This window comes from Athene noctua, chromosome 7, assembly GCF_965140245.1.
Source record: "Athene noctua chromosome 7, bAthNoc1.hap1.1, whole genome shotgun sequence".
NCBI classification, from domain to species: domain Eukaryota; kingdom Metazoa; phylum Chordata; class Aves; order Strigiformes; family Strigidae; genus Athene; species Athene noctua.
This window is the reverse complement of record NC_134043.1, coordinates 7,117,105-7,141,405: the sequence shown is the minus strand read 5'-3', so window position 1 is coordinate 7,141,405 and position 24,301 is coordinate 7,117,105. Positions and strand designations below refer to the sequence as shown.

Below are 24,301 nucleotides of genomic sequence, written 5' to 3'. Positions count from 1 at the left end.
AAAGGCAGGAGGGCTTGCACATTCATAGGATCTCTCTCAGTAAGCACAGGGTGAATGAGAAGAGAGTAGAAATGAAAATGCAGGTGTTCTTATCTCGTGCTATTTATAATGACTAGTTAAGATAACAACAAAAGTTTTATGTGCAAAGGTTGCCAAGTAGTTAAGAACTCATTAACATGTTTTCATTCCTACAGAAACACAGCCTTCCCCAAGTGAGGATGGGCAAAGGCGTTATGTGGATTATATCTTCTTATGTAGATAAGATATTAATGAGAACACAGAAGATCTGCATCTAATTCCCAATTCTGTCCCCAACTTCCTATGTGGCCTGTGGCAAATTGCTTAAATCTGTATATCTCTGTTCTCCATTAACAAGATGGGTATGATAATAATTCCCTGCCTTGTTAAGGCAAATTAATTACTGCAATGCCTACAGATATTATGCTAATGTACTCAATAGAATAGTATTTAACTATATGAAATAAGCAAGTACTTCTTACACTATGGTGATCCAAGTCAAAAACATTTTAAAACATGCCCTTGAACTCACTCAGTATTTTCTTTTACAGGAGGGTGTGCTCTTCGGACGAAACCTGCAGAAGTTCGGCACTGCAGCCCACCGTGCAGAAAGCCCTTCTCCTACTGCACGCAGGTAATTGCTCGCTGCAGAATAGGGTTGAGAAATTAACACCACAAAATCTATTCAATTAGTTTCTGTGTCTTAAAGGCATTCCAGGATCTCGAAAATAGTTTAGTGTGTCCATGGTACCACCTCGAGGAAGTTGTGGGAATTTCAGTCTGAAAGGAAACCATAAACCTGCACAAACGAATGATGGAGTATTTATGTGGTGTTACAAGATTGGCTTTGCTTCATGGAGAGGTTTTGGATCATCTTGGTTTAACTTTTACTGAATGTTATTGTACCGTCCTGTAGAAAACGGACTGTTTAAAACTTCTGTAAAAGAGGACATAAGAGTACACTCCGTCCTGCTCCTCGATGGACACAGAAAGCCCTTGTGAGTGTAGGGAAGGTGTAGTGTGTAATCCCACCATCCCCATACTGCCTTCTAAAGCAAAACCTGGAAGTGACCTTTTTTTTCTGAAATGTTGAGTAACACCTACTGAATATTTAAGCCACTGCCACTTCCTTGCCTCTGAGCAAACATGAGCCCAGAGGTTACAGATGTGCTTTCCTACAATATCAAACTCCAGAGTAAGAGCTTCCCAAAATGCCTTGTCTGTGTCAATACTGCTATAGAGTTTAAAACCCAGAACCCTTAAAGTAGCCAGGGGCAGTTGGGGTTTATGTATTTATATTTTGAAAATAGTTTCCACAGCTCTCAGCTTCAGATGAGTATCTGGTGGGAGGAATTACCATTGGAAACTAGCTCATGGGCCATTGAATGTGGTGAGAGGGTGGTCATGAGAGTGCTCAGAGCCTATATGAACATAAAAATCATGCGTGAGCATGAATTTACTAGCTATAAAAGCTCTTAAGACTTCACCTTTTGCCCTAAAAAGCTCAAAATTATGTCTGTCAACAAGTGGGGGATGTTGTGGCAACAAAGCTGATGTTAAGAATTAAATTCTTACCACAGATTGTAAATCAGTTGCCTGTTTGGATTGTAACTGGGGGTATCAGACCCTCAGACAGGCATTGCAATTATAAGATAATTAGCAAAGACAATCTAAAAAAGCTGTTTTAAAGTAGAAGTACAGAAGATGGAGCATCTATTTAACAAAGCACAGCCTTCTAAGAAACCTCTTCAAGAAGCTACTTAGACTGATCCAGGGCAGTGGATATTTGACCGTAAGAAAGCAAGCTTCATTTCAGATAGTCCTGTGAAGTACTGGAGTGGAAAGACATGAGGAGGGTTTAGGTCTGAAGGTTTAGGTCTTGTTCATCTCTTCTAGTGCCTAGCAGGGTCAGTGGGAAAATAGTTTCTGACAAGAGGAGTTTGGATGCCTGTTATTAAGCCTGTTAGGATGAAAATGTTTGTTATGTTGGGCTTCTCTGTAATTACTGATTCTTTTTCAACCCCAAATGTATTTTGGCTTTTTGAACTTAAATAGGTTTATGGGCACCAGTTCCTAGCATGTTTGGTTCGGTGGTGCATGTGCAGGATATACCTTGCGGTTTCTTCATAAATTGCCACGATTTTCACTGCTCTGGGAGAGGATGCTATCTGGTTTAATACTGAATTCCCTTTTATCGCCTAGAGAGGAGTCTGCGGTTGTGAGCGAGGATATACAGAAATAATGAGATCAAATGGTTTCCTGGATTACTGCATGAAGGTACCAGGTTTAGAAGATAAGAAAGCTGATGTTAAGACCATTGCTGGAAAAAATAAACCTGTCAACTCAAAAATGCATGACATTTTCAAAGGATGGTCTATTCAACCTTTTAATCCAGGTGAAAAACTTAAATATGAATGGAATAAATTGTCTTTACAACGTTTCTGTAGAAGAAAGGTACAAGCTTTGTAGATCATAACATCAGAGATTGTGTCTGGGAGCTGCAGAGCAGCCTCCCAGTTTCTAACTCTCATGCCATCTTTCATTCCTTTGTGCTTCTACAGAGTAATCACAATCTCTTATGTTGAGAGATAGCAAAGACAGAATGAAGCAATAATATTTTGCAAAAGTATACTCATATGTGATTTGGGGGCATGCTTAGAACTATTATCTGATGATGTTTCTAGGAGTAATATGTTTGGACCAAGAAAGATATTGATCACGAGCGCTTCAGAAGATTCAGAGCAGAAAGTACTTAAGATTTCATTAAAGAAAACATCGGTTGTTTCTTGCCATATTTCAAAAGTATACGAAAAAAACCACAACAGGGTAGAAAGCATAGAGTTTAGAGTTTTAAGTGTTGAAGTAAAGACATTAAAAAATGCCCCACAAAAAGCAGGCAAGCTGCTGTGCCCAAGCAGTGCATCCCAAGCAGATCTTTGACTTCCACACCGTAAAATGCTTCCCAGTTAGAACCGCGTAGTGGATGTGTCCAGACTGGTTCACAGGACTGGTGCTGTAGGTGTAATAGCTGATTACCATTTTGACTGTTATTTTGTTAGATTAATTTATTAAAAATAAATTTTTAAAATGCAAATGGGGCGTTAAAATAGAAGACAGAGGTGTCAGCTGCATCAGGTTTTACTGAAACACGTTGATTCTCCCCATATTCTAAAATACTGGCAGTGCGGTCTTCGCCCTCTTCCTGACATTGCGTTTGTTTCCTCTTAGTTTGTAATGAACAGGAGACTTTAGAAAACATGTAATGAAAGGTTCTGTTACGGGATTCAGGGAGCCATAATTCTGTCTGATATGTGTGATCACACTTTGAATGTTACATTTACATATTTGATTTGCATACAGTAGTTAACCTTTGCGTTGACAGTCTCCGAGCTCATAGAGCAGCTCGGTCCAAAGCCTTTTAAAGTCAGCTGGTTTTCGATCAAACCCATCATCCACAAGCCCACGCAGATCACCAGCAGTTTCAGTCACAGGTTTGGGGTTAATTGCCTTTTTGTCAGCATCCGTGGGCCTCTGTAGGCTGTCTTACTTAGGTGTCATCTCTTTGGATGGTACCTTTACAGAGTTAGACAAAGGGAGAGAGGTGTAGGTGGATGCTGCAATCCTCTTTTTTTAAATCAGCATTCAAGGCTGCAGCCCTGAAAGCTTCTGGTGGGTTTGACCACAGTGCAACATCTGTGAACCAGCTCTCCCCCAGGGACTACAAGACAGACATAGGGACTTAAGAAGGTTACAGAACATAGTGTTATTTAATTTTAGAGCAGAAATGTTAGAGAAACAATATAGGGGAAAGGAATAAATGTGCTCCATGTGTGCTGAGTGTATCACCAACCCCATGGCATCCTGCAGGTCACTCTTCAGTCTGCATGTGCCCTTTAGACCCCAGCTCAAGTCTGGTGCTCTTCAAATCACTCCCCTTTGTGTAACTTCTTCACAAAATATGTAATTACTCCCCTTAAACAGGCTCTCAGGCTTACTAGTCTGGGGGTTTGTAATAATTACTGCTAGCTGAGCCAGGAAACTGCTGTTACCTACCAGTTATGCTCTCGATAACAGGTCGATGGTGAATGCTCCCTGTATGGCTGGCATTTACTGCCCTTCAGTACCACAGTCCTTGACATTTGTATATGTCTAAGGACTTATATCTGTCAGTAAAACTATACGTGCCTTTCTGCAGTTGATTTGTGGTTTTCCTTCCCACTTACAGTTTGGAACACAAATTTTATTACGATTTAATGAGGCTGATGGTTTTGTTCTTTTAAATGCTCTGCAGGAGTGCACAGAACTGATTTTGAATCAGGCTGTGTTTTTCCTTTCTCTACCACACTCTGGGAGGCCAGAGTTCAGGTACAGAAACTTTTTTCAAGTTGAGAGGCAATTTAAATAGCATTGTTTAAATTGTAGGATGACATGGTCCAGTGCCCTTATGTTGGGGATGGAGAGCCTAGCTTCCTTCATAGCAGACATGGTGGGATGCCTTTTTGTGGCTATGACAGTCCCTTTGCAGAACTGCTAAATGTTTTTTGGCCATTTCCAGATGAGAGTGTGACAAATTTCATACCCAGACTTCAGAAAAAAAACCAACCAACCAGTCCTGACGAACTCACATGGGAGAACTCAATTCTCTCTCTTCTCACATGGGAGAGATGCTGTGAGTGTTTCAAGGAGAAGAGAAAATATGTGAGATGTACTCGGCCTTTCCACAAAGCCTGGAAGAAAAAAGAGAAAGAATGGGATCTGATTAAATATGTTTCCATTTGAAAAATTTCATCATTCAAACATAAAATGTAAAACAGGCTCAGTGATTGTCTGTGAAGTAACTCCTCACTCGCATGACTGAGTTTGAAACGGCCGCTGTCAAACCATGTCTGTGGGCATGGTGCAGGTTCCTGTTCCTGCCTCCTGTATGTATTAACAGCTCTGTTGATTTGAATCAGTTCAGGCTACTGCTGCATGAAACAACTACCATTGCTTCTGCCCACAAGGAAAGCTGTACAGCCAGAACGCAGCAAGAAGCAGAAATATTGATCTTTTAAAAACTATTATTATTAATGCATAGCTTGTAATTAAGGACCTGTCCAAATAATGTGTTTTGAGACTTTCTATCAGAAGGAAAAGTTTCAACACACTGAAGCTCACATGTGCGTGGAGAGGTTCCTGCAAGGGTCACAGAGTAGGTTCCCTGTCATTGCAACCCAAACAGTCCTACCAAGAGCCTTACCTTGTCTTAAAGCCAGTTATGTCCCCTACTCCCGTGGCCCAACTAGAAAGCTCTTGCACAACTTTTTCCCTCTTTCTATTACAAAGCGTATGCTTGTTTTTATTCTAAGCCAAATTTATTCCCATCTGTTGCCCAAGTGTTTTTCAGCTCTAAGTAGCTTGTTCGCTTGCTCTTGCTAGTGATTACCCCAGTTGACCCCCATGTATTTATGGAGAACAATCTCATCCCTTCTTAGTCCTCTTTAGGCTAAACATATCAGGTGTTACCTGCATTTGTATCTGGGTCAGCTAAACATTGAACTGCCTTTGCCAGAGCAGCCACTGGGGCTCCTGAGCAAATATACTTACCATAGAATCATAGAATGGTTTGGAAGGGACCTTAAAGATGACCTAGCCCCAACCCCCTGCCATGGGCAGGGCCACCTTCCACTAGTCCAGGTTGCCCAAAGCCCCGTCTAACCTGGCCTTGAACCCTGCCAGGGAGGGGGCAGCCACAGCTTCTCTGGACAACCTGTGCCAGTGTCTTACCACCCTCACAATGAAGAATTTCTTCCTAGTATCTCATCTAAATCTCCATCTTTCAGTTTAAAACCGTCACCCCTTGTCCTATCCCAACACCTCCTGATCAAGAGTCCCTCCCCAGCTTTCCTGTAGCTCCCTTGAAGTACTGGGAGGCCGCTCTAAGGTCTCCCCAGAGCCTTCTCTTCTCCAGCTGAACCCCCCAACTCTCTCAGCCTGTCCTCACAGGGGGGTGCTCCAGCCCCCTGAGCATCTTCGTGGCCTCCTCTGGACACGCTCAAACAGGTCCATGTTCTTCTGTTGGGGCGGTCCCATAGCTGGACACAGCACTGCAGGGAGGGTCTCATGACAGCAGAGTAGAGGGGGAGAATCCTCTCCCTCAACCTGCTGCCCACACTGCTCTTGCTGTAGCCGAGGGTATGGTTGGCTTTCTGGGCTACAAGTGCACATTGCTGGGTCATGCTGAGCTTCTTGTCAACCAGCATCCCCAAGTCCTTCTCCTTGCGGCTGCTCTCAATCCACCCATGGCCCAGCCTGGATTTGTGCTTGGGATTGCCCCGACCCATGGGCAGGACCTTGCCCTTGCCCTTGTTGAACTCCATGAGGTTTGCACGGTCCCACCTCTCCAGCCTGTCCAGGTCCCCCTGGATGGCTCATCCCTTCCCTCCAGAGTGTTGACTGCACCACACAGCTTGTCCATGTCACCAGCAAAGATGTTAAACAATGCCAGTCCCAACACCAACCCCTGAGGAACACCATTTGTCATTGCTCTTGATGTGGACACTGAGCCATTGACCACAGCTCTTTAAGTGTGACCATCCAGCCAATTCCTTATCTCCCGAGTGATCCATCCCTCAAATTCACATCTCTCCAATTTAGAGACAAGGATGTTGTGTGGGATAGTGTCAGATGCTTTGCACACTCTAGATAGATGACATCAGTTGCTCTTCCCTTATCCACCAATGCTGTAACCTGGTTGTAGAAGGCCACCAAATGTGTCAGGCACAATTTTCCCTTAGTGAAGCCATGCTGGCTGTCACCAATCAGCTCCTTATTTCCATGTGCCCCAGCATAGTTTCCAGGAGGACCCACTCCATCTTGCCAGGCACAGAGGTGACCAGTCAGCATCTGCAGTTCCCTGGGTCTTCCTTTTTTTCCTTTTTAAAATGGAGGTTATGTTTCCCCATTTCCAGTCAGCAAGAATTTCACTTGTCTGCGACAACTTCTCAAACATGATGGATGGTGGCTGAGGCACATCATCTGCCAGTTCCCTCAGGACTCGTGGATGCAACTCCTCAGATCCCCTGGATTTGTGCACCTTCAGATGGTCTTGACCCTGATCTTCCCCTACAGTGGGTGGTTCTTCATTCTCCCAGTCCCTGCCTTTGCCTTTGTGCCTTGGGCGGTGTGGCTGGAGCACTTGCTGGTGAAGACTGAGGCAAAAAAGTCCTTGAGTACCTCAGCCTTCTCCATATTTTGGGTAACCAGGTCTCCCACTTCCTTCTGGAGAGGGCCCACATTTTCCCTAGTCTTCCTTTTATCACTGACATACCTATAGAAGCTTTTCTTGTTGCCCTTGACATTTAGATTTAATTCTGTCAGGTCTTTGACTTTCCCAACCTGATCCCTGGCTGCTCGGCCAGTTTCTCCGTATTCCTCCCAGGCTGTCTGTCCTTGCTTTCACCCTCTGTAGGCTTCCTTTTTGTGCTTGAGCTTGTGCAGAAGCATCATGTTCATCCATGCAGGCCTGGCATTTTTGCCTGACTTCCTTTTTGCTGGCATGCATTGCTCCTGAGGTTGGAAGAGGTGATTCTTGAATATCAACCAGCTTTCTTGAGCCCCTCTTCCTTCCAGGGCTTTATCCCATGGTGCTCTGCCAAGCAGATCCCTGAAGAGGCTTCCTATGTCACCTTGTCTTAGTTGTGCTAGTTGTTACACGGGCAGCAGCACAGGCTGCCTTACGCAGCTCTAGTGTCTCTCTTGATGTGACAGGTCTTTCCTTTTCAAGTCTGCAGAGCAGTGAAGCAGTTCTGCAAGGGCACCTCAGGCTTCTCTTCCTCCTGCAGGTCCTTGCCATTGCAAGCTTCCAGTCTTCCACACTACTGGCCCCCTTCCCTTCCATGTGTGCCAGTGGGGGAGTTTTTGGCTGTGTGGCCGTGGGTCCACTGCAGACTGCACTTGGAACCAGCCATCTAACTCCTTCTCAGCCTCCCTGATGCTACGCAGCTTTCTCACCACCTCCTGCAGTTCAGCACCTGCTGCAGGAGGTCCTTCACCTGGGAGCTCCTTTTGCGGGCAGGGTTGCTGCCTGTCCCTGCCACACTCGTGCCCCTGCTCCTTTCCGTGGGCAGGAGCCTGGCCGGGCTATATTTCTTGTGCTGCATCACAAGCCCCTAACAAACTGCAGGAGCTCAGCCAGAGGGGAGGTTATGAAATAATGCTGCTTTGGAAGACAGAGACGAAGAGTTCATTTTCAGTTTTCATTGAGGAAAATCTACACTCCTTACCAAAGATAAGATTTTGTCTTTAAAATGATGGATTTTTACAGGAATCTTTTTTTCTATCAAACAAGTGGGGTTTATGGGTTATTGCCAGCCAGTCCTTGCTGTATTCCCATTAATGATGCTACTAATTTTGCTTGTGTGCTTTCTCTTTACTTAATATCTTACAAATTTGTGTATTTTAGAATAAAGTTTTTTATTCTTCCCTTTTTTCCCTCTGTCCTTTTTCCTCGTTTTCCAACAGATGGTAAACTGAAGATGTGGGTATATGGAGTATCAGCTGGCGGGTTCCTCATCATAGTTTTCCTGATTTTTACATCCTACCTGATGTGGTGAGTATGGCATGTATCTTGTCATTAAATAAAAGCTAGTTTGCTTTTATTTCAACAATCCAAAATATATCACAGTGCTCTGATGCAGAGTTCTAATCCTTAAGGCTTTAAGAAAGGATGGAGCTTGGATTACTTAACTGCCTTCATTTGGCCTCTGCCTCAGAGTAATTTATAAGTCTCCAAATTGTAAACGTTAACGGACGTAATTGTGAAGAAGTCTGGTGACCATGCAGGGAAAGAATTCTCTTTGGTTATCAGTAGGCCCTTATATTTATTCAGACTTCTGCTGGGATTAGAAAGGGCTTTTTATTGTATTCTTTAAAAAAAAAAAAAAAAAAAAAAAAAAGTAAAACTGAAAAAAGGCAAAAAGGCTGATTGGATTGAGGAGCTGGCTTCTGCTCAAGGAAGGACTAAATAGAATAGGGGCATTCAGCTGGAAAATTATGTTTGACGTGGGAATACAATAGCGATCTACGAAATCATGAATGGAGTAGAAAAGGGCACTAGGGAATTCTTATTTCCCACCATATAAGAAGTAGGAGGCATCTGATGAAATGATCATTTAAAATAAACAAAAGTTTTTATTTTTCACACAGCGCATTATTACCTTGTGAGCTTACTGCTGCCAGGGACTGTGCATGCCAGGAAGATAAATGGATTCAAAGATGGCATAACGGTTCACAGGAGATTGGGTCTCTTGGTGTTAATTGTGGTTTTCTGGATGTACGCTCCAGCTCAGGAAATCCCTAAATAGGTTTTTGCACTAAATACGTCAGGTGGAAAGGTGTCCTGTGTCTAATGCTGCTGTTACCAGCCACTGTTAGGGATAGGGGACCAGGCGTGGCATATCCCGTGTCCACACCAGTGCATCACTGGCACTGGGCTTTACTGGTGAGGGAGGTGTCTGCCCTTCTCCAGAGCAGCAGTCACCCCAGGCAGGGGTGGTAGGCCTGGCTTGACAGAGCTGGTGTTGCACTCTCTGGTTGGAATATTTGGAAAGGTGCTGCCGTTGATGCATCTTGGAGGACACGAAGGGGGCAGTGGCCAGTGTCTGTGTGTCCTGCAGTGCCCACAGCTGTCCCTGAGGACCATGGAGCTGGCCTGGTCTTTACAAACATTGCAACCAAGAGTCGCAACCATGACCTGATGGCATTGTTGCCCTCTCATCCAAAATCAATTTATTCACTCTCACTGTTTTAGGCTTTCTCTCAGTCTTCGTCTTCAGTTAAAAGCTTAAATAACAGTCTTTGGATGCTGCTTAGAAACTTCCTTGTTTTCTAAGCCATGTAGCTACCATTTCTCTATGGCTTCACAGTGGAGTATACAGAGGATTTTTTAAATAACATTACATAGTTCTCCATCACTCAAAAGCTGGTCAGGAAGTGTATTTCTCAATAATAATGTTATTGAGGAATAATGTTGCTTCAATACCGTGCCAAAGAAAAAATGAGAATATCCCACTCCTAGACAGTTCATGTTTCAATTTTTCTGTGAGGTGTTCCTTGTTTTGTCAGCTGTGAGAAGACACGGGAGACAAATACGCTTTATTTCTTCTCCAGATGAAGAGCACAGTTGGCTGCCCATTTTCGGCAGGCTGTATGTCCACACCACACACATGATAGCATTCAAGCAGGTTCATGTGGTTTTTCTTGGAAGTAGTGACTGTACTGCTGTGTCACCTGGTTGCAAAATTAAATAGCCATTGTGGGAAGTTGATTTTTTTTGTTGAAGGTTGGTTTTTGATGGCGTTTCTGAGCCTATTACAGTTTATAATTTTGTCTCCTGAAATATTTTTCTTGCAGCAAAAAAACAAAGCAGCATCAAAGCACTCCTCCGCAGCAGAAGCCTCTAACCTTAGCCTATGATGGAGACATTGATATGTAACATAAAAAAGAAATCCAAATGTAGACATCGACTGCCTTAACTGCTTTCTTTTTTGGAACTCTCCGACTTCTCAGTTTTTTGAGGAATCTTCTGATGTGTAATATACCAGGCAGAACAGAAGTATTGCAAGCTTAAAATTTTGCCACTTTATTAAAAAAAAAAAAGGAGTCAAAGACTTGGATCTTGTGAAACTTTTCTGAAGAGGCCAGAAAATACATCTCTTCCTGTTGAGCAATGGGAATTAAAAAAATAAGAGAATCTGCAGACATCAAAAGGAATTAGTAAAAAAAAAAGGCATGACAATCCTGAGGAAAATGTGACATTTATTGTAAATGACAAGTTTGACACAGCATCATTATGCACTATATTAGTGCAGCGTTCTTTATTCTTCACATATTTCAACAATGAGTTTTCTAGTGTTTACATTTCGTTCAAAGACTTTAAAATGGATCATGTATTTTGAGAAATGCAAGGAAGAATGAGTTGAAGTGTCTGAAGTTACCAGGTTTTTTACAGTTTCTTCCTTCTTATCCTGTTTTCTAGTCTGGAATATGATTTTACTTCATTTCCACCTACAGGACAGAATAAGGATTGTTACGAAAAAGCATAGGTGGTTTCTTAACCAATAATATTTTTTAAAGAGTTGGGTAGATAGGTGTTTTGATGAATGGCTAGAGGATTTGATTGTTTAAAAAGTATTTTAAATTAAATTAAACCATGTAGATACATTATGGCCAGTTTAAATTGTTATTCAGTTTAATTAATACAAACTCTGCTTTTGTATTTAAATTTTCTTATCTGAAATATTTATAAATTCTTTTTTTGAATTTAATTACCTGACCTCATTTAATATGCATCAAACACAAATGCAGTTTGTAGAAGGTCTTGCTTTTTTAAATGTTTCAAAGCCACTGAGAAGTTACATGTTGTGAACATCTGGGAACATTTGAAGAGGGTAAGTGTTTATAATAGTGTGTGTTGCAAGTAAGAAAGTGCCATCTTGTGGTATTGACTTGTATTTATAAGCAAATAAAATGCTAAAGAGAGTGAGAAAATTGCTTCTGGTATGTTGAATTAAATGTGTGTAAACAACATTCGTTATTAGTCTTTTACTGTGTCTGAGATTGGACTCGGATTTCAAACAATTCTGGCATATTTTGTGCTGTAGTGATTAGTGAAAGAAATACTCTAGACAAGTACAAGTTGAGAGAATAATTGCAGATCTGGAGAATGCTTGGTCTTATTTTTAGCTCAATGCTGCTGCTTATTCCAATAATTAGAAAGAAGAGAAAAAAGATTTGTTACCAGCCTAGCATCTATGCAGTCCCTCTCAATCCGCAGTTACTTCAGAGCAGATCATCACAAGAGAAGGGTATGACTAGGGCAGAAGCCAATGCTCATCTTGTTCTCTTGCTATTCACGGCTTTGTAAAGCGATTTGGATATTACATTTTCCTTGAAAAAACGATGGTGTTGTAGATGGGTTTCTTTCCCCACGTCAGGATCCCACCCGTCCAGCATTTCTCCCACAGTACTGAATTGAGATGATATTGTGTCCTCAATGCAAGGTGAGGAATGTGCTTTCATTTTTCCCGCATTAAAAAAAAAAAAAAGGCTGATGGAATTGTGAGGCGAAATTGCTTCACTTATTTTGGGCCCTGAAGACGTTCTGCTGGCCCTACTTTCTCCTTAAAGGTATGTAAAAAGCAGGATGTGGTGTTCCCCAGTAATATCAGGGGCCTAAATCTTTCTTTAATGATGCCCTGTACTGAACCTTTGAGTAACATGTATAGAGTAAGAGTTACAAGGGAAATAATGATCTAGTGCTATTAGGAAGAATAGTGCCAGATGTTAATATATTTTGTCTGTGGTATATCACGTGAGGAGAATGGTGCTCTCTGAATATCGAAATATTAAACTCAATTAAGCAAGATGTTCAGAAAGGCATTGGAGTGGGAAAGTTGGTGTAATAATAACTGATTAACTGAGTGCTGATACTGAGCAGCTGGACCTGGGTTTGTGCTTCAGTTTGGTGGCCTGTATCCCCACTGGTGCCATAGCATCTTCTGGCCAAAGCCCCCCAGGATCTTCCCAGGGACTGGCCATGGTTCATGCTGGGTCTGGGCGCTGCCGGCAGAGCTGCAGCCTGTGCAGGGTGCTGGTGCACAGGGACAGTGGACAACTTCTGCAGAGCTGCTGCAATGCAGAAAAGCCCTTTAGGGAATTAATGCATCTGCTTGACTTTGTAAAATAGGATAAAACAGAGGGGAAGGCTCGTGAGGCCACTGTTAGAGACCGCTGCTGCCAGCCGTGCGCCGTGTCTGCCGGCACGCACGCGAACCCACATCTGCTCGTGGTCCAGCTTGGACAGCGCAGCGATGCAAAGGCCACCATGTAGTTGCATGTATTTGGTAATTTTGTATTGAATTAAACTGTGAAACTGAACCAAGGAGGTGGTGGCCCTACAGGGCCCAGGAGGCTGAGGATGAAGCGTAATGCAAAAAAAGGAACTGGTTGTTTAGACAGATACCAAGATTACTGCTGTTTACAAGAGCCCTGAGTATCTTGTTGGGAGGGATGCCCAGCCTCCCATGGGAGCACTGAAAGTCAATTCCTACCTTTCAGACTTCAAAACAAGTCATGACGTGGAAGAGGGATTACTCCCAATTCTTGCCTATTTGGGGTTTCTAGACTTTATGCTGAAGTAGCTGGTGCTGGCCCCTGCCGAAGACAGGAGAGAGATCTTGGTGCCATTCAGGAATGTAATTCCTGTACCCTCAGCTAGGGCATCCCATTAAGACATATATGTGATTGTGACTAAAAGCTCCTGAGGGTAAAAGCATCTGCCAAAAGCCCTGGAAATCTGTCTTGGTAGTTAATAACCAGATAATAAAAGAGTCTGCATTTTTTCATATTTTGTTTTAACACTATTGATTTCAGTCTCCGCTATGAGGTGTCTCTCACTTCGATGCTACAGCTATAAAATGTGCCACTCTTTTTTTTTTTTTGACATCTAACTTCTGTGGCATTTTCCTCCATTCAGAGACTCTCTAACACACAACATTAAACAAAATATCAGCAACTGAAGACACCACAGAAAGTACCAAGAAGTATCGAAGTGTTGCATACCTGCATCATTTCTGCAATTATTTTGGTTATGCTCAGAAGCAGGATATTTGCATGTGTGGGTACCATGTCTATGCATGTCATTGTGCCTAAACACTTCAAACATCGGGGCTTTTGTGTGAGGTATGTAAAAATCAAGCCATATTTTTCCTGCAGAAATACCCTGAAGTCTTGGGGAACTTTCACGTTAGTAGGACTGGATCCCAGCTGTACTCCTCTCCCCTCCAGCAACCACACCAGAAGTGTCACTGAACAGTCGAACTTTGGGTGCTACCGTCAAGAGCAAAGACTATAATTTTCTTTGCTCTGGAAGCAGAGTAGTGTAAAAATTCCTACAAGACAACGTAGCTAAAGACTTGTAAATTAGCTCATGCTTGTATTCATATGTGTTGAAGAAGAGTCTAATTGCATAGTTTTCTTTGCTTAAGTGCACTTTCACTCATGGCCAGTTTCATCAGGAAATGAAGAAAATGTTATCTTGGGGGAAAAGAAAATCGGTTGAGCACTTCTATTTTGGATTAGTCCTGATAAGTATGAAGTTATTATTAGAGATCAGGCCATTTGCTGCTAACGTTGCGTAGCTGGTTTCTTGAAAGACTTATTTTTTCTAAATATGTAACTTAATTTGCACTTGGAGTGGAAGGAGAAATGTAGTTGAAACATCATTTCAGGGCTTGTTTTCAATTGAGAGGTAGTTATGTGGAAAAAAAAAAAAATTATCTAACGCAGGACCGTTTGAAAGATGGATCAGGATACCTGATGTATTAACGTGCCTCGGGACAGATTACGGTTCTGTCTGGTTTAAAATGTAATTTAAATGAATTAACTTCCACATCTTACAGCTGTGACATGCGCCTGTCTTGGACAGGAGCTTGATTTATATTATCTTTATGAAGATGTATCTGTGCGCATACTATTACGCGCCATCAGTATGCATGTGTTACTTGATTCCGGGAGCCACGACCTGACAGGTGACTCTGTTACTGTCATTTAACTGCTGACATGACTTGTGCCACCAGCCGTGCTGTTAAGCTGTTGTGATGTGACACGACCTGACTTGTAACACTTACGACGGGTCATGCCTCCTGCTTCTGTCAGACATGGGAGGATAAAGAAAGTCGCATGTAATTCTTCCTGGTCTTGCTGCATCTGTGGGGAAGGGCATCTCCCAAGTCACGGCGTCCCCCCTGCCTAGTGCGGCTGCGGGGATGGGGATGTAATGTATTAAGGGGGTTGTTACCAGTCAAGAAAGTTGTACTGCTGTGAAGTTCCCTTAAAGAAGTCTGTCTGACTCCTCAGGATAACTAGAACATGAGTGTAAAAAACCTGACAAATTCACCTGAACCACCATTAACAAAATGGAATTGCACAGTCGTTTCTTGTTCCTACCTGGTAGAGAGAAATGAAAGGAGTGTCTTACTGTGAAGACTGATAGCGTGGGACCCCACTGTCCCTTGAAATAGGTTATTATTTGGCCAGGCTTTATGATTTGGTTAAATTTACATTTGGGGAAAAAAGACTAGATTTGAATGAATAGTTATAATGGTAATCATGGCTACGAGACACTTTCTGCATGAATTTTTAATGTATACCCTTTTATCTTTCAATCTAGTGTATTTTATTTTTATTTTTTCAATGTAAACATATGGTAAAATGGTCACATGTGAAATGTCTGAGAAAAGAGTCCAGATATTTGCACTCGTTGGTAATTATGCTCATTTACTTTGATTACATGCTTTGTTACAATAGCGTGTAGAATGGACTCTAGGCAGATACATGGGTTAAAGCAATTTATGGGATTTATTCTATCTGTGAAGAGATGTTTTGATGGAATGAAAAATCAGATTCAATTTCCTCTGATAAGGAAGAATGTTAATTTTCTCCTCTGCTTTATGAAAGTTCACCTGCATGTTATGAATATTGTGGCTGTTACATGCCAATATGACATTTGGAAAAAAAACTCTTCAAGCATAATAACAGTGAAGAATCTTTCAACGGTATGTGGATGAAGTGGAGCACCAAGCATTAATTTTGGAGATGACGAAGACAGCAGTTGTAATTTGTTTGGGTTTTTTTTTTTTTTTTTCGGGTGCAGTCTGGCTCCTACCCCATGTGAGCAGGCTTCAAGTAGCTTTTCTGCAGAAGTGTCTGAGTGGATGGATGCAGCCCAGAAATGGTGTTTCCAGCCTGCTGCCATTACCCAGTAACCACTGTGATTTCATTACACAATTTGGTTTTGCCTTCTACATTGCTAGTCAGTTTAGTTCAGTGACTGGATTAGAGAACATCCCACCAACTGATGGGCAGACCATTGAAAGATCCATGTGTACCATGAGAAATGTCATCTGTGGCTGCTTTTCTGCAGCTGAAGGGTTAAATTTCTTGGCTTGTCTGCATTGGGTAGACCAAGTGTATCCACATTTATTTAAGTGGAGCAGTTGGGTTCTACCTGGGGATGAAAATACAGGATAGTTTCAATGATGGGATGGAACAGAAATTTAATCTATTGTTTTCCATGCTTTGAGAAAAAACAATGTGGAAAGTCCACAGTGACAGTTGACATCAGTGTTTTTCCTATTTGCAGTGGATGTTTTAAGTCTTTCCTCTGATGAAACAAAAGCCTTGTCCTCAGACAGTCCAAAGTGGGATTTTGGAGAAGAGATTTCTCTATGGCAGGGTTTTGCTCTTCCAATATATGCTACGCAGAACTTGTGGAGGACATAGCCCAGCCAAAGCACCAGTGAACTGTTTGTTTTGAGAGGTGTAAGAAGGATGTCTGCTGAAACCCAGACACTGTCTGAGCCATCTCTCCCAGTGACAGACATCCCGAGGGACTGCCAGGAAAAGTCACAGCAGAGACAGGTCATTCCAGAGCAACTTACGGTGAGCTGTTGTTTTCTATAACGGCCCCACACCACTTTTTTAACTGGGCAAAATGCTTCATCTCCTCTTGTCTGACAGTCCTGGAGCAGAGAAAATGGGGTTTAATATCTCAGTCCCAGTCCTAGCTCTGGTTTCTATTGCAATGGCCTGTGCACGACGGGCTCAGCAGAGGAGCATTAGAGACATACATCTATATAAGCTCTACCCCGTGACTGACAGCTGCACTCTATGGCGGCAGCAATGACATTCAGGCAGGTTTCTCATTGCTGGGAAGCATCAGGAGATTGCTACTTCTTCTCCAGTAGAGACTGACAGAAAATACCACTTCATATGCTGAATGCAGTCAGCTGATGGAGCCTGTTAAAGACTGAATTGAGATGAAAAGCTGTAATGCAGATGTGTCACATCATGGTAGCGTTGTCACTCTATTCCTTTGTAGGATACAGCAGATCCAAGGCAATTATTTTTAAATGCAGTCTCTATTACTGCAAAGCAGTACCTTGAAATATTTACTATTTTATTTGCTTCTTGCCAAGTGAGATTGCACTCAATTTGTCATTAAAACCACTGTCCTATTGTAAGGAAAGAGAGTATATTTACATAAACTTCTCTCCAGTAATTCTGTATTTTCTACAGGAGGCTGGCATGATTTCCCAATCTCATCAAGCTTTGTCCACAAAAATCTGTGCTGATGAGCCTGTGGGACTGAAGGCAGATGTAAGGGAAAGGCGTACAAAGCTGTTCATTGCACTCAGTGGGCTGTAGAAAGGCCAATGGGATCAAACCCCCATTCCTTTGTCACTCCTGTACATGCAACATGGATCATCTTTGACTAAAAAAAACCCCTAAAACCAACAAAAAAACCCTTTTCAATGTTGTAAAGTTGTGCAGTATTCTTTATATACTGGCAGAACACGATTTAGAAATGAGGAGCTGCCGTCTAAGAGGAGTCTGCTAGATCTCCCCTGCAGACCCTGCTGCACACAGTTATGATTTCTCTTTTACAGAAATCATGTAACTGGCTGAACTGGCAACCCTGCTCACAAATCATGAGGACTGGCTCTCCCAGATAATGAAAATTTTGATTATTTTTCCATAGAATACTAGTGCTTTTACTCTTCATCATCTTGTTTCCATCACCATGACAGTCAGGGAAGTACAACTCTAAAAACCAGAAAGCTGCCTGTCTCGCCTAATCACGCACATCTTGGAAGTGGATGTTAGGTGGAAAAAAAAAAACTCAAATGCTGTGAAATTTGAAATGAAATGGAGCCCAGAGCATGGGGGATGCAGTGCTGGCTGTAGGACCAGGTCTCGGCTGTGGCATGTGGGACTTCTGTGAAACTTGTTGTTCCTGTGATTGTCCTGCGGATAAAAGTGTGTTGATTTATCAAGGCTGTAGAAATGCAAAATACATGCACCCACATCAGCATTAAGACCTCAATATTTAGTCACAAGTCCTCGTCTCCCTTTAAACTTCTGCTGTTCAAGGCACAAGCCTCTTTTTAACCTGGGAAACAGGCTTTATTTATTTGGTGCAGTGGGTCTGTGGATGCGACTGTTCAGGTACTGCTGCCAGGACTGTGTTAAAACCTAATTTAAACAGAAAAGGAAAATCTGGTATGTGTTTGGAGATAAACCCCGCTGTTGATGCAAGGGCTGGTGGCTGCCAGCCGTGGGCCAGGGGCAGCAGTGATGCTAGCCGGGCCAGTGCTGGGAGCTTTGGAAAAGAAATTTCCCTGTTAAAATGCTGTCAGTGCCCGGAGCTGCTGCTTGGTGCAGTCAGGCATGTTCTGCATTTCGCATTTTGTTTAATATTAGGCACTTTGTCTGACCTCTTCTGCTGCTTGCTTTGTTTCTATTAATTATCTTTGATTTGCTTTTGCTTTCTTATCAGCTTCACTTACTGTTTTTTCTGTAAAACTTCAGATCAGCTTTCTAAAGCAAAAAAAAAAAAAAATCTGAAGTGGAGCTTTTTTCTCCCTTGCTGATACTGAAACGATGAATATGGATCAGAATTTTCATTTTCTTTTTTTACAACATCCATTTGCTTGATAGAACAAGCTTGCCAACCTAGTTTTACTTTGATAAACCTAATAAGGAAAAAGCACTTTCCACCTCCATATTATTTTATGCCTTGTTTGTGACTTCAGCGTCCCTCATACAGGTTTAAAGACAATTTATTCTTTGTTGCCCTTGAGTCATTTTGGGAGAGCACTTGTGTTTCTCCCGACATAAAAATGTCCTCCTATAGCATGATGAATATTAAATAGGTGCTTGAATGAAAATGAAACGGCACACTCTGACCTGACAGCTCCATTTATTGCAGCGTGTCTGGGAGAGAACTGAAATGTCAGCGTTGTCCGGCCGTGGATGTGGGGCCCTGTTCCCAAATTACTTCATCAAATGACCAATTTCACAAATGGACCTAGACGCTGGTGTGAAATCTCTTCTGCGGAGAGTATGTCCTGCTTTCCTAAGGAATTCATTTGCTGCCCAGCTGAAAGCAGACCTTAGCTGCAGAAATACAGAGCTGGTTTCTGCTCCTCTGCTGCTGCCTGAGTGAAGTGGTGCTGGCCCAGGGTGGCTCCTCTGGCAGGCGTAAGGTGAAAAATCTGCGTTAGTTTGTGAGGTTGATGCGTTGCTCTTAGTGATACTGATAGTTTTGCTGTTTTGATATGAACAGGGAACAGGGATCAGACCCTTACTGCGCCAGCAGCTCCCCAGATCACTCATCTTCTCCAGGCAAGAGAGGCAAGGGCTGAGCATCAGCAGAGTGAACAACTTGGGAGCACAAAATACCCCGCAGAGATGCGGAGGCTGAGGCACAGCGATGCCAGCACCCGCCGGCCCTTGCCGGGGAAGAAGCTGCAGATGAGCAGAGGAGGGATCGATGTGGATGCCTCAGCCCCTCTCTGTGACAAGTCCGTGCAAGGGTGGGCTGCGAGCACCCAGTGGTGGTGAGACAGCTGAGGCAGAGCTGGAGATCGTCACCCACGGGCTCTCCCCTTTGCCCAGCGGCCGTGTCGGTGTTGCATGTGTCCTTCTGGGAATTACCCCGTCCAGAAAGCAAAGGGGCTGGCTGGGATCTTTTCTCCTACTACCCAGACAACAGGCTGGCCATCTCTTACTATAAAGGAGAATTAGGGGGAAGTGAAATCAATTCCTCTCTCATTCCTGTACTCGGAGGACAGTCCTGCAAGTGTTACCTTTGCTAACCTGTAATGCATTCAATCACTCTTCTCGTCCAGAGCTGTCACTGAGACGTGGATGTTCCCATCCCTTGCGGTAAGTTCAGCTGCTCTCCGTGTGGGGGGTGAAGCAGAGAAACCTGCCTTGCACACATGGCAGCACTTCATGTTAGTGCTGACTGGAGCGCCAGCATTCACATTCACAAGGTCTCCCAACAACTTACATTGTTTTTCCCCTCCCAAATATGTGACATTTTTAACGTAAAAAAACCCCAAACCAACAAACCCAAACAGTTTTGTCTTCAAGGTTAAAACAGCAAAATAAATTCATCTGTGTTGCTCAGCAGTATGGCATGGCCTGAAAACAAGGCGCTAATCCATAATGATGAGGCAGAATTGCTGTTGCTGGTGCAGTGCAGGTATCAGTGTTAGTTATTCGTGCTCGCTTTATGGCTGGTTGCGTCTCCCCAGTCTCTGTGGGGCCCGAGCCGGGAGCTGTACACCAAAGCACTGATGCTTTTTTGGACAAGCACCGCCGGGGCAGCATCAGCCCCAAGCGGCGCACGAGCGGCTGTACCGGCACATCCCCAATTGCACACACCGCTGCACACAGGCTGAGAGCATACACGGCTCTTGACTGCCAGGTTTCTTTAATTCCTTTTTTCCTCCAAGGCTGCTAGTCAGTAAGTCAAGTGTGGATATTTTACATCTGTAGCTGTGAGGACACTTTTAAGTGTTTGCAGAATCAGAAGGGAAGGGCACTTTGTTCTTTAGCCTTTTGCTCCCTCATTTAGCTCACAGATAGATTTTGCTGCTCACCTCCCAGACCTACTAGCTTGCTCTGGTTGCTTTTCCTTCCCTGGGTTACCCTTTTTCCAAAGCCAGATGCAGGACCAGTCCAAGTGATGATACAAATCATTAAATGACTAAAGGTGGTAGTGTCATTTCAAGGGAGTGACAGTTTTTTGCAGTGGCCTCTCTGTGCTGCAGCTCTTAATGAAGGTGATGGGGTGGTTTGTTTAGTGTGGTGCAGACTTGATTTATGATTCTTTTATCTCTAGGTATTTCTCCAACCAGTTTATTGTGTGAATTCTTATTACGTTTGCTTCTGTTCCGTTTGGGAACTGATGGAAAGATGGCTGTGCTAATAGGGTGCGATACGAGTGCCCGTACTGAGTCAAACATGCTCATGTTATGATAACTGCTTTTCCATGTGGGAAGTATTTATTTTTAAGGAATAGAAAAATCACTATATCTGCACTACCTACAAATACAAGGGCGACAACCAAATTTATTATTGCTTTCTTTAGCAAAAATAGCTGTGTAATGATGCAGAACAAATAGCATAAATCTACCCAAGATTATTTTAACTAACACATTCTCTCAATTGAAATAAAAAACTGCCCCATGACTGTAGCATGTAGGGAAGCTCTCTGGCCACCCACAGTAGCAAATGTGACTGCCCCAACCACATCGTCTTGGTCTGCTCTGAGACCACCTCATGATCTTCAGTATCCACCAGCCATGCTCGCTTGGCAGTTCTGCATCTCATTTCATGGAAATGAAACCATTTGCAGCATTCTTACCATTCCAATTAGTAAATAATTAAACTCTATAAAAGTATTAAGCAATAATAGAGCTGATTGATAGAGCTGATGTATTAAGATTTAGATGAATGTTAGCTAAAATAGTGTATATTTAGTATTAAAAAATATATACTGCAATAAACACAGTGCAAAAGCAGCAAAACAAATGAAGATTCATGATGATTCCCTGCACTGGTCAGGACTATAAAAAAAAAAAAAAAAAAAAGGTGGGGAAACATCCACACTCAATAGAAACACATCCTGCTCCCATTTGTCAAGTCTGTTAAAGGTGATGTTGCAGGTAGGAGCAGCCTTGCTTTGCCTCGAGACCAGGCTGGACTTCATGCAGTGCCTGTGCCCCTCAGCTTGTTTGTGTGCCCTGATGAATGACTTGTGGTTTGGTGTTTGTTTGGTTGTTGGTTTGTTTTTTTTTTTAAATTGGCTTCTCAGATCTTCTGGAGAGCCTTGAAGAAGTTGAGCCCTGGCACCACGGTCTGTCTCATCGTATGGCCACAGGACACCACTTCTGGGGGTGCAGATCACTGCTGGGAGGGGTGGGTGAGAGCTTCACCTGGGGCTCGCACGCACAGATGGGGTTGGATTGCGGAGCAGGTGGTGGAGACAGGGGCCAACACGGCGTCACCCCGGGCAGCTGTGGAGAAGCCCCTGTGCCTTGAGGAGGTGTATTTAGAGCAGCAAAAAGGGGTGTCATCAGGAACTGGCAGCGAAGTCAGCCCTGGTATGATGTGTCACTAGAAAGATGGCAGAGCTCAGTGCCTGCATCACTTTTGGTGCTGCTGATTGTTAACTTCTTTTCAAGCTGCTATTTCTATCTAAAGCATCAGGCTTGACACATGGCAATAGCAGCCACAGCTGCCACTGGTGGGTGCTGATTGCCTTATCCTGGCACCGTTGCAAAGATGGGACCTGCCCTCTCAACCGAAGATGCATTTCCCCTCTAGAGTCTGACTTTGGGGTGCAAATGAAGGTGTGGCAAAGCCCAAAATGCTGCATTAATTACATTCAAGTCTATACACCTTATCACAAAACTAAAGGACTGTAGTAAAGCAGCTCCCTCCTCTTCCCCTCCCCAAGGGCTTGTAGAGGTGTTCTGCAACCTTGCTGTGACGGCAATAAGCCTTTATCTGAACAAATTGATCCTGAGATACTGGAGTTTGTACCTTGTTTGCTTCCACCTTGCCTGCTGTTTCTGTCCTGGCTCAGAGCAGGTACAAATAATGAAATAACTGCTGGATAAGTCCCGTGCTCCCCTGAGCAATTATTCTGGCTTCTGCCATAGCAGACTCAATTTGTCCTGCAATAAGTACAATTTTCTGAGAAGTTAGTTCTGGTCCAGGCACTAATCAACCACATCTGTGTGGTGTGGGTATTTTTGGGGGGGGAACCAGTTGTGAGTCAAGCTGTCAGATTGGCACGTGAAAAAGCACATCTTCGGAGTGCTGCCGTCCTTTCGGGGATGCAAATACACTCCCAGCTGTGTGTGGCATTAAGTAAGTCAATTAGCGGAGAGAGGAACTGTATAAAATATGCAATGATCTCGGGCACTTGGGTAGTGTGTAAAGCAACCTTTGCTTCCCCATCTCTGGAAGCTCAGCACTAATGAATTAACGTGAATTTAAACCTCATACATGTAAAATTTTTTTGTGGAAGGTGCTGCAGACTAGAAAGGTGCTGGTTAGCAAGGTTATTTTGTACATCTGCTAATTAATTCTGGGCAAGAAGTGTCATTAGATAGTAAAGAAAATTACGCCAAACAGTGTATTTGAGCAGCAGCCAGCATGCAGCGGGCAGACACCTGTAAGATCTTAGACACACCTATCTGCCAGTTGAAAAAGCAAATTATCGTGGTGACTGGGAGTCTCCAGTCTGGAGACGCTGACCTGCTCAAGGCTTTTCTGTCTGTGTTTTAGCTTCAGGGTGCTCAAACACAGTGTAAAACAGAGTGGCATCAGACAAGTTCCTTATTTTGCTGTTCCTCAGGTTTATGGACCAGGTTTATGCATATTAGTGAGCAGGCTTTGCCTATTTTCCTGTTGCAAAGAAATAAGAAGGATGAAATTTCCAAGTCCTAATAGTTGGAAGCAGCGAGGCTGGGGTGGCGGGGGAGAGCCCTGGCGGTCTGCAGAGCAGCTGGGAAGGGCTTCTGGACTTCTGGAGGGTCTTCCAAGTAATTCCAAGCAGTCTTCCAAGTCAGAAAGTAATGAGATATGCCAAAGGGCTTTAAGATTGCGTGTAAAGAAAGTGGTGACCCCACCCCCGTGTCCTGTTGAGCTGCTGCTGGTTGGTTTTGCTACTGGGCAACACCTGGACTAATGGCAGGGTGAGATTTGTGTGCGTCTTCTGTTCCTGTTTGCTCTCCCACCTCGTCACACTGATGAGCTGTATTTGGCCATTTCACCTCCTTGCAAGCAGGGGCAGCCCCCTCCTCTCTCAAGGCTGACTGCAGGGACCCCCCTCTGCATACAGCACCATCAGCTCTCCCCAGAACCTTTCTCTGCCTTTCCAGCCCAGCATCTCCCCTCCTTGACGCCTCCATCCCGTGCTAACTCTCCCTGCTCACTCCCAGCTGGTCACACTGCAAGGCAGTTTGGGCAGGTCTTCTGCTAGACATTTTTTTTCCCCCTGTTCCAGCTGTTGTTAGCATGAACAGTGTGAAAACCTCAACCCAGCTTGTTTGCAGAATGTTTTACTCACATGATGTTGGTGGGACCTGTGTGCACAGCCCATGGCCCTCCCAGACACCAGCTGGGAGCCCTGGGACTGCCTGGGGTGAAGGGCAGCCAGGGATGGGTGTAAAGTGGTGTTTGGCCATCAGTCTGAGGTGAACTGCCTCAAGCGTCCATCAGACATCACGTGCACATCAGAGACAAAATGTGCCCTGACTGGTAATGGCCTTTTAGGAGAGAAAAAAAAAAAAAAAAAAAAAAGGGAGAAAATAGCTGTTTCATATCTTCCTTCAGTTAGATCCAGGGTTATGAGTGCATAGCAGTGGGAAGAGCTCCT

General features: G+C 43.5%; 1 protein-coding gene across 1 annotated transcript in view; it reads left to right on the top strand.

The window, feature by feature from the left end:
* THSD7B (thrombospondin type 1 domain containing 7B) overlaps positions 1 to 11,483 on the top strand; it is a 370,637-nt gene extending 359,154 nt beyond the window's left edge. Inside the window, exons 26-29 of the mRNA XM_074910342.1 lie at positions 570 to 652; positions 2,221 to 2,413; positions 8,521 to 8,608; positions 10,411 to 11,483. Coding sequence (XP_074766443.1) covers positions 570 to 652; positions 2,221 to 2,413; positions 8,521 to 8,608; positions 10,411 to 10,492 — 446 coding nt within the window. The 3' untranslated portion in view covers positions 10,493 to 11,483. The remainder of the gene's footprint in view (positions 1 to 569; positions 653 to 2,220; positions 2,414 to 8,520; positions 8,609 to 10,410) is intronic.
* The last annotated feature ends 12,818 nt before the right edge of the window (positions 11,484 to 24,301 follow it).